The 11,900-nt window shown below is 54.5% G+C and overlaps 1 protein-coding gene across 11 annotated transcripts in view; it reads right to left on the bottom strand.

Annotated features, from left to right (window-relative positions):
* Positions 1–11,900, bottom strand: part of TLE3 (transducin like enhancer of split 3) — a 47,895-nt gene that overhangs the window by 1,955 nt on the left and 34,040 nt on the right. For 4 of the 11 annotated variants that reach the window (XM_011375896.2, XM_011375873.2, XM_011375926.2 and 1 more), the window contains 11 exons: positions 9,096–9,215; positions 8,225–8,275; positions 7,421–7,573; positions 6,837–6,978; positions 6,149–6,348; positions 5,239–5,315; positions 4,233–4,482; positions 3,615–3,862; positions 2,976–3,123; positions 2,040–2,190; positions 1,097–1,173 (listed from right to left, as the gene is read on the bottom strand). In XM_011375896.2, the coding sequence (XP_011374198.1) occupies positions 1,097–1,173; positions 2,040–2,190; positions 2,976–3,123; positions 3,615–3,862; positions 4,233–4,482; positions 5,239–5,315; positions 6,149–6,348; positions 6,837–6,978; positions 7,421–7,573; positions 8,225–8,275; positions 9,096–9,215 (1,617 nt within the window). The remainder of the gene's footprint in view (positions 1–1,096; positions 1,174–2,039; positions 2,191–2,975; positions 3,124–3,614; positions 3,863–4,232; positions 4,483–5,238; positions 5,316–6,148; positions 6,349–6,836; positions 6,979–7,420; positions 7,574–8,224; positions 8,276–9,095; positions 9,216–11,900) is intronic. The other 7 variants (XM_011375910.1, XM_011375882.2, XM_011375943.2 and 4 more) reach the window with 3 other exon arrangements.

The raw sequence follows: 11,900 nt of genomic DNA, 5'->3' as shown, positions 1-11,900 counted from the left end.
GATTCCTTAGACTGGAGGAGAGGCAGGAAAATGCGAGGAGGAAAAAGACAGGAATCACTTTCTGGGTGCTCCACACCACTTCAATGCTCTGAACTAAATCGCCCTCCCCCCGCGCCCCCCCCGGAGCTCCAACCTGGAGCACACACAGCTGCACACAGCTTGGCTTTCAAACGCAGCCCAGAGAACTGCTTTTAAGTTAGAGATGCCCCGTCTACCTACTTTTCCACAAGGAAGAGCACATCAACAGGCTCCACTGTGATCTTTAAAGTAACTCGTAAGGATCAAAACAAAACACCTTAGTGTGAGCTTCTCTTCTGACTTTACCAATAGGAAGAAGCATTTCTGAGATGGAAGCAGGAGTCAGCAGGCCAGATCCTGAGCCTGGTGAGCTAAGGAAAGGATTTGCTCCCAAGTTTTGAAGTCTGAACTGTCACTAGAGACTCTAAAAGTTACGAGTGTGATGCACCAGATGCCAGACACTTCAGGCATGGATACAGAAAGTGCCTTGTTGGCTGTGAGAGTTGATGGCATGATTGTGTGTGTGTGTGTGTGTGTGTGTGTGTGTGTGTTTATGACAGTGAGAGTGCAATATGACAGACTTTATTTAGATCTTGAAAAATCATAAAAAGCTCTTTCCTCTCTCCCATCTCTTTCTGGACCCCCTTTCTCTTGTCTTACCTCTCTCCTTACATTGATGTGTTGAGATGAAATCAAACTTATTTGAATATCAGGTAACACTGCTTTGAAAAAAGCCACCGATTGCTCCACTACCCAGCATACCTCCCATGAGTGCTCAGCATACACGCTACAGCCAAGAGCATGCTTTTATTCTGCTTTGCTCTAGAAATCCTACAAAAGCCTCTGTCTAAAAGCCCTTACCCTGAGGGGTCAGATGCCATTAGCGGCAGAGTGTGTCCGCTGATGTGCCCAAGTCCTGGCTTCTGAAGAACTGACCTCAAACCCCCGTCATGTAGGGACTGGAAGGGGCCAGGGCTGGAAGGTCCTGCGTTGCCTCCCGCTCTCCCCACCCCCATCACCACGGCCAGGCTCTGACTCTAGGCAGAACCAGGAGGGGCACTCGGATGGTGGCTGGTACCTGGAATATGCTGGCTCCATACGGTGTCCTCCAGGCGTTGAGAAGGTTATCTTTCCCAGTGCTCACAAACCACTTCCCTGCAGGTAGAAGGCAAAGCATCAAGTTGGGGCCTGCTGCCCTCTAAACCTGGCTGGCTGCCATGGAAACACGGTATGAACCGCTAACCAGTGCTTAGCCTCTCTGCTCAACTCTCTGCTCCAAGAGGCATTTAGTAAGTGATATACATAACAGAGAGACACCCAGAGAACGCCTCTCTCAGCAATCAAGGGGGAGGAGTGGGCGGGGCTGGGACACAAAAAAGTAGGATTTGCAGGATTTGCCTTAGCAATTACACTTCCCTGAAAGGTTCTTTTTAAAGCCACTAAGGTCAACTGACTCTTCTTATTTCTACTGGAAGAAGGCAGGAGTACTGGAAATGGCACTGCCCTGAGACTGCAGACCTGGCTGAAGATGGCAGCCAGTGCGCAGCCTTATTCTGCAAAGGCTCTGCCTGCGTTAGGGAACTATGCTCCCCACAGCCATGCAGTGGGCCCCATGCTAGTCCTGGGACACAAAGAAAGACCCATCAGGGTCAGGAAGGGTGAGATGCGATCCAGACTGCACGGCTAGTCAGTCGGTGGAGGGGCAGACATTCCAATTCAGCACTCTCGGCTGTCGATGCCTGTAGTTTTAACCGCCTGGGAAAACTGCTGGAGGAATTGCCTGCAGGACCGGGAACACTATTTCTTTGCCCCAGGCCAACAGGGAACAGCCCCCCGCCTGGTGTCAGGAGAGCTCAGTACCCTGTGACAGTATCTGCATCTGAAGGACCAAAGATGGGGGACACCATCTGGGTCAGGAGGCCTGGCTCATGTCAGAGCTCTACTCCTGCTGTATGCTTTGGGCCCTTCATTTAAACAGAGGGCAGGCCAGACTGCCCAGACTCCTACTCCCCCGAGCTCACCGCAGTAGGCGAACTTGAGGGAGAGCACGCAGCTCTCATGTAAGTGCAGCTGGTATTTGTCGGGTTTGGTGTGGTGCAGCACCTCCACGTTGCTGCTCTCCATGCCCACGGCCAGCCACTCCCCAGTGGGGCAGTAACCCAGCGAGAAGATCTGAGGGAAAAGTGGGAGAGTTGAGGTCAGCCTCCTCTAACTTCCAGGGACCTTGAGGGCATGAGGTCCCACTACTCCCTCCCCATCACTTCCCACCTACCATTTGCAAAACCAAGCCCCGCCCCCCACAGCTCAATAGTCCAGGGGTATGGGATGTCACTTTTCACCCCCATTTTATAGGTGAGGAGGTTGAGGCTCAGAGAGATCTCTGACTCTAGAAAGTAAGCCAGGATTCAAACTCAGAGGTGGCATAGATGTTTTACTTTCAAAGTTTCTCTCTGTCTCTCTGACTTTTGCCTTTCCTTAAGAAAAAAAAGTAAATAAATAAGGCACTAAAATATTGAATATGTAAGACTAAAATATTGAAATGAGTAATAAAAATAACAAAAAACTGTAATACCTAGCATTCAGAGAATGTTTTCTATGAGCCAGGCTTATGGCTGAGGCTTTTAGAGGGACCATTTTCAGGTGCTCACACCAGACCTAGGAGGTAGTTACTATTATTCCCATTCCAGGAATAAGAAAACTCAGGCTAAAGTGATCAAAAATAGAGGAGCTGAGAATCAAATCTGAGCAGCTGGGTCTAGTGTGTCCAAGTCCAAGGCCTTGTCGGTTCTGTTTCCTTGCCACATCCTCCAGGAAGCCTTCCCAGATAGCTCAGATTGGTCTCAGGTCTATCTGCAATGACCATCGGTGAGGGCCTCTTCGTCTCCTGCCTGGGCCCCCTGGGCCCCTGGGAGAGAAGGAAACTCGCTCTCTGGAGGAGGAGAGTCTCGGCTGCTCACCTGGGAGGTGAAGTCATGCTGCTGCAGCTGACGGCCCTCCCGCAGGTCCCAGGAGCGTACGGTGTTGTCCAGGCCCCCCGTCCACAGCTTGGTGCCATCATGGGAGATGTCTATGCAGCTGGCCCCGTCTGTGTGGCCCTGGAACTGCCTATGAAGGCCAAGCAGGGAGGAGAGGTGAGCCCAGGGAAAGCACTGACTGTTGAGCTGGCAGCCTCTAAGCAGAAGAGGAAACTAAGGCCCAGAAGGGGGTGCACCATGCGCCCATAGTCCTTTCGTAAGCTTGCAGCAGAGCCAGGCATGGCCCTTCTCCCACTCTACTCAAAGCTCTTGCCCAGGGGCGGCTGCATAACAGGAGGATCTCTCTAGGAGGACACTGCGTGCCTCCTCAACGGGCATTCTTAATCTCTCTCTTTACACTGCATGACTAAGGGCTTAGGCCATACAGAAGCCAAATGGTACTATGGTGAACGAAGAGGACCAATGTGTACCGAAAGCTGACTCTGGGTCAGCCCTGCCGCAACCACACCGAGTCTCACTCTGAGGAAGGTGCTGCACCTGTACCATGCTCGTCTCACATAGGGTAAACTGAGACAGACACAGGGTTAGGTGACTTGCACAAGGTCCCTCCTGTGGTATCACCTGACAAGCGTCTGGTTGTGCAGGTCCCACACGGCTATGTTCCCATCACTGCAGCAGGAAAAGCAGACTTTGGCGTCAGGGCTGATAGCCAGGGCATAGCAGGCGGGGGCAGAGGACGTCAGCTCAGCCTTGATGCGGGGCGTGGGTGAGGCCAGGTCCCAGATGGTGAGTGTGCTGGCCTCACCGCCCACAATGAGTGTGCGCCCGTCAGGCAGCAGCTTGCAGGAGCGGATGTAGTTGTCCCTATTCTAGAGGAAGAAAGGGCATTGTTGAGTGCTGTCCACCTCCCTTCCCAGGGGGGGTCCGGTCCAGCGACCCTGAGCGCCCTCACCATCCCTGCTCACATCCTGCCCTCATTCTTGGCAGTTGCCAGGTCATCCCTATTGCTCGTTCACAACCATTCAATCTTTCATGCATTTCTTCACAAACCCTAGGAGGTGAGTATCATCTTCACTTAAAAAGTGTAACACTGGGGCTCAGAGAGGTTAGCCAGCTTGCCTAAAGTCACCCAGCCAATACAGGGCTGACCCAAGCCAGGTCGACAAAGCTCTTCCCATGGCAGGGTACCCCGCTCTCCCATGCCAGCTAGAGGAGGTGCCCACAACTCTGGATCCTCACCAGGCAGTCCAGCTGGGAAATGGGGCTCTTGCTGCCTGGCTGGCTGATGTCCCAGATCTTCACGCAGCCCTTGCCACCTGTGTAGACGTGCCGTGTAGGGTTGCTGATGGTCACGGCACACACCACCTCTCCGTGGCTGAGCGTGTTGATCTGTCGGGCATGCCTTGGGATGCCGGGGCCTGCCAGGGCGTCGTGGGGGAAGGGCACGGGCTGCATCTGCCCATCAGCACTCACATGGAAAGAATATGCTCTGAAAGGGCGAGAACCATCACTTCTGCTGTCCCCAGTCCTTCCCAGTTCCCACATGTCCTGCCCAGTTCCACTGGTACCACCTAGACTGTCCTCCTTAGCTCCAGCCACCTTGCAAATCTTAGGGAACCTGGTAACCCCAACCTCTTTGGCCAGGTTCTACCAGGGTGGGGACTGTCTAATATTCTGGCCTTGACTTCTCTTGCTTATACATCCTTGCTCTAAACCAAATCACCAGCCCCACCTGTGCCTTGGAGCGCCCTCTCCCACCATCTATCTACAGCATCCCTAACACTCCGACCCTGGAAAGGACCCAGCAGATTGCCAACTCCTCCTTCAAGAACCAGGGGTATTGGTAGGATCTGTCTGTACACCCAAATGAATCGCTGAGTACACATCAGAGCCAGGGGGTGAGCCGGCGTGGTCTGCCTACTGTTTTAGGCCACTACAGGTGCCAGCCGGAGGCATTTCAAGTAGGTAGAACCCAAAGGTGCCCCAACATCTGAAATGTTTTTCTCTTCCAGAGCCCAGTGACTACCCAGTGACTATACCCTCAAAACCTTCTCAGTTCCCCTTTCAGAGGGAGCCCTGAACTGATCAGGTGTGTGGCCAGGAGGCCATTTCCTGTGGTTGTAGCTGGGCCTGTAACAACCTCTAAAGGGTAGATATCTTCTCAAGGGGAAGGGGTTGGGGGGTGGGTTATGTGATCTCCCCTCCCCTCCCCAAGGAGTATGCAGTAAGTATGGCCAAAGCTTACGGTTTTCCGCCAGGAATGGAGGCAAGGCTTGAGGGCAGGCCTGTGGCCCGCATGGGGGGATGAGGGTCAAAACCAACCTGTAAGGCAAGATAACACCAGCCCTTAGTGAGGATACACATATATCCCCCCGACCCTGGCCGCCTTCTCTTCCTCCTCCTGAGTCCTGCCTGCATAGCACGGCTTCTTTGGAACCTGGGAGGCAGCCAAGCAGAGCAGAGCCCACTGTTTCAGAGGAAACAGGCCCAGAAGGGCTGACTGCCTTGCCCAGGACAGTGGAAGCTGATGGGGTTATAGTCCCGACCTCCCAACTCTAACCAGTATCCTCCACCCCCTGGCCCTCCATTCTCCCTACTCCACAAGGCAGAGCTGGCCCCTGTCCCACTTTGGTCCCCTGTCCCGCCCGTGTCCCAGTGGGCCTGTCATGTGGAGAGGAAACCTGCCTAAGTACAGGAGATAAAGAGAGAAACTGTCTCCTGAGAAAGGAGCCCTCTCTCTACCAACCCAATCAGAACTGCTCATCAACACTACCAGACAATTCTCAGCATAATGCAAAGCCCCATTTGCCAAACTCCTGCTCCGTGGAAGTCACCTGACCCACCTGGGAATCCCATACCCGAGGAGCCCAGAAAGACAGGGATCAGCCCCACTTCCCAGATGGAAAGGGGCAGCCAGGGAGGCTGCACTATGTGAGGTCACATGGCAACTGATGGAGAGCAAGGCTGGGACCCAGGTCTGCTGGTCCCCAACTGTGTCGTTTTCTTGTTTCTATCTAATGAACACTCTTACTCTAAAGGCCTGGTCGTGAGACCTTGAAGTCCCCTTCGGCGTGTAGGAAGTGTCCCCCTAATCCTCACCAGCTCCCACTCCTTGCCAGTCCCCCCCCCAAAAAGGAGCCAAAAAGTCTACGTACAGCTCCAAAGCTCACCATTGGCGACCGGCCATAGGCGGCGGCGGCGGCGGCGGCGGCGGCGCTCATCTGGGGTGGGATGTTGTGCAGGCTGGCATAGGCGCTGGGGCTGCTGAGCGAGCCGTTCATTTCGTGGTGGCTCATCATGGCAAAGGGTGCCGCGTAAGAGCTGGTGATGGAGATGGGCGTGCGCAGGGCCGAGGCTGCAAGAAGGCGGGCGTCAGTGGGCCCCACCCTCCTTTCATGAGGGAGCCCAGACCACCAGGCCTCCCCCGACCCCTGCCCCGCAGCAACCCTCCTGCGTTCTGCAGCTGCCTGCTCCAGCAGCCCTCTCACACTGAACCCACCTAACTGGGATCATCTTCACAGACCAAGCCCAAAGAAATAAGTTGTTCAGAGCCTGACAGAACTCACGATAGAGGCAGAAACAAACTGTAGGTGTCCTGACCTGTCTGAAGCTCCTTCCACATGCCTAGCCCAGCAGTGGCCCCGGTAAGCCCTGACATGAGTGTTGAATCGCCGGGCATCCATCTCCCTCTCAAACCTGACCATCAAGTGTCCCGAAGGCAGGCTCTGGGCAAGTCCCAGCTCCAAAACGCTCCCTGGTGCTCTGGCCCACCTGAGCAGCTCCAGCTCTGGCCTGGGTAGACCCCTCCCTTCCAGCACAGGTGCCCAGTCCTGTCGTGCCTACCCATTATACCTATCGGGTCCATGCCCGGAGGTTTGCCCGGCATCGACCGAAGCCCTGGGGTCGTGCTGGTGCCTGGAGTCGGGGCATCGTTCCTCGGAGTTGGCGTGTTGGACTTGAGCCCAGGAGTGGAGGATTTGTCATTCTGAAAGGGGAAGGTGCAGAGACCAAGGGAAGGCATGAAGATTCCTTTCTCCCCAGAACCGAGCACTTGGAGCTGGCCATGACACCTCACACTGGTTGCCACATGAAGCACAGGCCAGCCCTGGCCCATTTTCAATCTTCTGCCCAATGGTCCCCCAGTTCTTGCCCAGCCTTGTTTGGCAGGGACTATAATAGACTGATTCCATTTTATACGTGGCAACCAAGGGCTAGAAACATTAACTAGCTAGCACCCAGCCAGTAAGTGGTAAAGCCAGCATTTGAACCTTGGCCAAACCCCAATCCGTGTTCTTTCTACTCTACCCATCTGCCCTCCAGTTAGCATCACTCCATCTCCAGCTCTTTTTCCAGAACCTTTTCCTTCCACCCTCACCCTCCCCAGCCCTCGGCCAGCCTCTGCAGTGCCAGGGGCAGACCCCACATACATGACCAAGGTCTTTGGTCTTGGAGGAAGGTGTGCTGCTGGAGGAGGCCACAGAGGCAGGGCTAGTAGGGGCGTCCTTTTTCAGGCCGCGGGCCTTGTCCAGCCCATTTTCAGGAGGGGAGTGTGCCGGGCTAACGCGGGGGGTTGCTGGGTCCTGAAAACACAAGTGATGCAGAGATGTACTCAAAGCAACAACCAGCCTAGAGTCTTTCCTGCTCTGGGATGGGAAGGAAGTGGGCATTGGTGACAAGGAAAGAAGCTTGGCTAAAAGAGCCTGGGACCCCAAGAGGGGGCAACTAGTTCTTAATGATCTAGTCTGACCCCTTCACTCCCTACATGGGGAGACTGAGGCCTGGGTAGGGATGGGGTGACTGGCCCAAGACCAAACACAAGTTCAGATCTGGGCAGCTGGGCCTTTTGGCCTCAGGTAGATTCACTCTAGCTTGTCTTTCCCTGCCGAGGCTGATCCCAGGGGCTCACAACCCCTACCTCCAGACCCCGAGTGGTGGGCAAAACACAACTGACCTGGAGGATCTGGTGCTACCCTGGGATAGCTGAGAGTCTGTCTCTCTGGAGAACTGTCCTAAGAACCCCTCAGTGCCCATTCATGCCCAGCCACCATGCAGCAGTCCTGCCCTGCTCCTCCCCATCAGCCTGATGCCCCAAATGCTGAGGCCTCATCACCGTGTTCAGGTTGCCGGTAACATCAGTGTAGTCGCCATGCACAATAGCTCCCACCCAGAGGAGAAACTCTCTCAAACCCCCTCAAACTGAAAGCTGCCCTGCAACCTGCATCAGGCTTCACCTCATTAGAAACGTCCACCACCAGATCGTCACTCTTGTCACCGTCACTGTCCTGCAACGGAGAAAGAAGCCTGTAAGAGGCCACACGTCCCCACCCTACAGTGAGTACAGACCACCCCCACCCTGCTTTCACCATCCAAGATCTGAACCTGGGCCAAACCCCAAAGTCCATGCTCTCTTCTCTCTGCCCTACCTAAGCTGGCCTTCCTCCTCCACTGCTTCCCAGCCCAGCCCCACCAGCTCTAGGATTACTCTGCTTCCACACCCACTGGCAGCCTCACCTGCCGTATTACATTTCTAAGCCCCTTTAACTTGTCTCTCCAGAGTCAGACACCTTCTTCCAGTGAGTTTTGTACCTGCCACCATTTACAAGGAAGTGAAATAGTCTCACTTCGCCATTTATACACTCCATGTGGGAGGGGAGATTAGCCTCATTGCCCAGAAATGCAGCTGAGGCTTCAGCTACGCAACATGTCCAAAGCCGCAGAACCACCAAGTAGCCGAAAGGGGCTTGGCTCAAGACCATGGATCCTAGCACAGCATCACTCTTCCCTGTCCTAGCTCTCACCCCTACACAGCCTGCAGAGCAGACACTATGACCACGCTGTAGGGCCAAAGTGTGGAGCACCACGGATGGTCTCCTGGAGCAGACTGGGCATTGTGGGAGTGCCTTGATGGCAGCCCAGGTTTGTTGGCCTATCCATGGGAGGCACCACCAATTCACCCCAGACACCCCCTCCTTGGTGGTGCCGCTTTTCCTGCCTTTACCTATATATCTCCGACTCACCAACAACTCAGGTCCTGAAGGTTTTCCCATATCCCAGCGTGCCCAACACAAACCCCAGCAGTACCCGCCATGCCCTCAGACATACATATCGGCTCAGGCTGTCCTTCTCCTCGGCCTTCCGCTTCTTGGCTTCCATGCTGTAGTCTGCAGAGCCCCTGTGCTTCTCACTGGCCCGGAGGCTTTCCGAGGGCGACACTGAGTTATTCTGGAAACAAGAAGGCAATTCAGTATGAACATTTCATGCACACAGTCATACCTAAGTGTGGTGACTCCAGAGGTCGGCAGAGGTGTCCTGAGTGTCCTGTAGGGTATGGCTCCTTCGATGCCTCACTAGGGAAGCCTTCCCGACAACTCACTAGACTAGGTAGGTACCTCCGGGAGGAGCCCTGGGAGCATCACAATTCTCTTTTGTGGAAAAGCTGCTGCACTAAATAATTAACTTGTAATAAGCTATCTGGCTTATGAGACTGTATGCTCCATGAGGGCGAGGGCCACATCTGTCTCCTGCACCCCCATCTCATGCCTGTCATACGTCTGTCTCCTTCACCCCCATCTCGCGCCTGTCACACATATGTGATACAAGAAAGAATGAGCAGAATTTGCACTGAGTCTTGAAAGATGAATCTGAGTTGACAAACCGGGGCCACATACAATACTTCATCTGCTGATCCCGAAAGCAGCAGGGGGCTGGAGGCAGGGGCACTGAGGGAAGGAGGGAAGGAGAACAGCAGGTTGCCCATAGGCCTTTTAAGTGAAGGAGGCAACCTGGCATTTTGTGTGACTACTCCACTGTGCGGCCTCCAGAAACTTTAGAGAAATACCAGGGTTATAAAGAGACAGAAAATGCAATTATGAAGCACTTCTCTCTAAAAATGGGAAAAGACGGAAGTAAAGGCAGAGACAATCCTCCCTGTTCCTCTGTCAGGATGGGAAAGAGGTTGGGAAGTGTGCCCAAAGCCCCCCAGCAGGAGGCAACATAAAGGAAACTCAAGTTACTCAGGCCTGGAAATGCCTAATGAGCTTTCTCCTTCAACTGTAATGCAAGTAAGGATAAGAACGGTTTGGAGCCTGAAGCCTGGGGAGAGGAAAGACAGGCCAATAGCTGAGACAGCAAAGGTCTCGAAGGTGGCTTGGGAAGGACGCTGTCCTGAAGGTGAGAGAGCCACTCATAGAGGAGGACATCCGTGGAACTGAGATGGCATCGGTGGCTAGGAATGGCAATACGTGGCTGTCAGCACTGGACTGGGGAACAGGGAGGGACAGCTGCCAGCTGACCTCTGTGCCCAGAGGATAAAGTCAGAACAAATGCCCCTCTAGGGGGCTGTTGAGGTTTACCACTAAGAGCCAAACCCTAACCTTCCCTCACTCCCTCCCCATCCATCCCTGTTCTGAGCACCCGTCCCTCCATCCTCTGGGGGGATGCCAGGCTGGAGGAACGGGCATAGCCCTGCTGCCCTCCAGGAGCTTCCCAGTCTAGCCGGACGGAAGGGGAAGTCCAAGCCATCGACACCCCTATGTGGTGCAGGGGCGCATGAGGAGGCAATGTGGGAATGCAGAGGGACGTCTGTTCACAAGAGGGCATCAAAAGGCAGGTGGGATGAGCCCGCGCCTCCCGTCTCCTGACTTTCCTGGGGGGCTGGCATTTGGGGTGAACAGTGCGGGAACCAGCAGCAGAACTTAATTTCCTTTGCTAAGCCGGTTTCTGGGCAGCCCTTCCCTGCCAAGTTTCTGCCTGAAGCAAATTAAAATGGCAGAGTTATCAAGCCTTGAAGAAAAAATGGAGGTTATAATGGAACTGCAGCTCAACCTTCCCCACAGCCGAGCAAGAGCAGCGGCGATGCGCACACAGTCGCAATTCAATTAGCTGCTGCAAGCGCCGGCAGAAAAATCACCGTCATTTCATTTCCTTTCCTCCGACGGTGGCCACCCCGTGCTAAGCAGAAATGCTTCCAGCCCCTGTCCTCTCAGGCAGGCGGGGAGGAGGGGGTGTGCGGCTGCTCGTGTTTCTCCTTGCGACCCAGAGCAGGGCTCAGAGAACAGCAAGCTCTTTCTTCTCATGCAGTCAGGCTGAAAACCCTCGCTGCTACCAGAGAGTCATGTCAGGCATTTAGCGGCATCGATCCAGCCCGCCTCTGGCTGGCAGGCAGCCAAAAAACTAAGTATTTTTTATTGCTTCGGCTAGGCAAGGAAATATGAATGAAGCTACCTCTAATTGGACTCCAGACTAACCCCTCTGGGACAGCTTCCAGCCTGCCCAGCCGTCCCCCCGCCTCCCACCCCAACAGGGCCCTGTCCTTCCGGCCGTGGGCCACATCTGTTGACAACCTGGTTTCTAAAGGGCTGATTACTTCAGTCTACACCCCCTCCAACACCATCGCCACATGTGCGCAGCCCCACTGCCTCTCCCAAGCTGCCCACCCAGACCCCGGATGGCGTGTTGACTCATTCCCACTGGACTCTCTCGGGTCCTGCCTTCTGCTCTGTGAGTCAGGTGTGCACGGATGTCAGTGAGCATCACAGAGTGAAGAGCGCAGCTCCTGGGGGTTCCCTGTGGGTGTCTTTTAGCAGAAAGCTCTCTTAAACTAGGGCACAGAGCCAAGAGCAAATAGCAATGATGATGAGGACGATATGAAGACAGGGAGGGCGCTGGGCTTCAAACACCCATTTCTGCTCTGCAGCAGGTCTGTTAACCAGGTCACCTCCCGGATCTTGGGTCCTGTTCCGAGGGGGTCTTCCTAACTAAGCTGAGAAGCTGGCTGGGCAAGAAGACGCCTGTGTTAAAGAAACTGAGGCTGAGAGAGGCCAAGAGAGCTACCCAATGTCTCATGAAGCTGGGACCAGACCCTAAGCCGTGAGGCGTCCAGTCTAGCCCTCCTCCTATTGAGGCAAA

This window comes from Pteropus vampyrus, unplaced genomic scaffold, assembly GCF_000151845.1.
Source record: "Pteropus vampyrus isolate Shadow unplaced genomic scaffold, Pvam_2.0 Scaffold10, whole genome shotgun sequence".
Classification (NCBI taxonomy): domain Eukaryota; kingdom Metazoa; phylum Chordata; class Mammalia; order Chiroptera; family Pteropodidae; genus Pteropus; species Pteropus vampyrus.
This window is presented reverse-complemented; position numbering and strand designations above follow the sequence as displayed.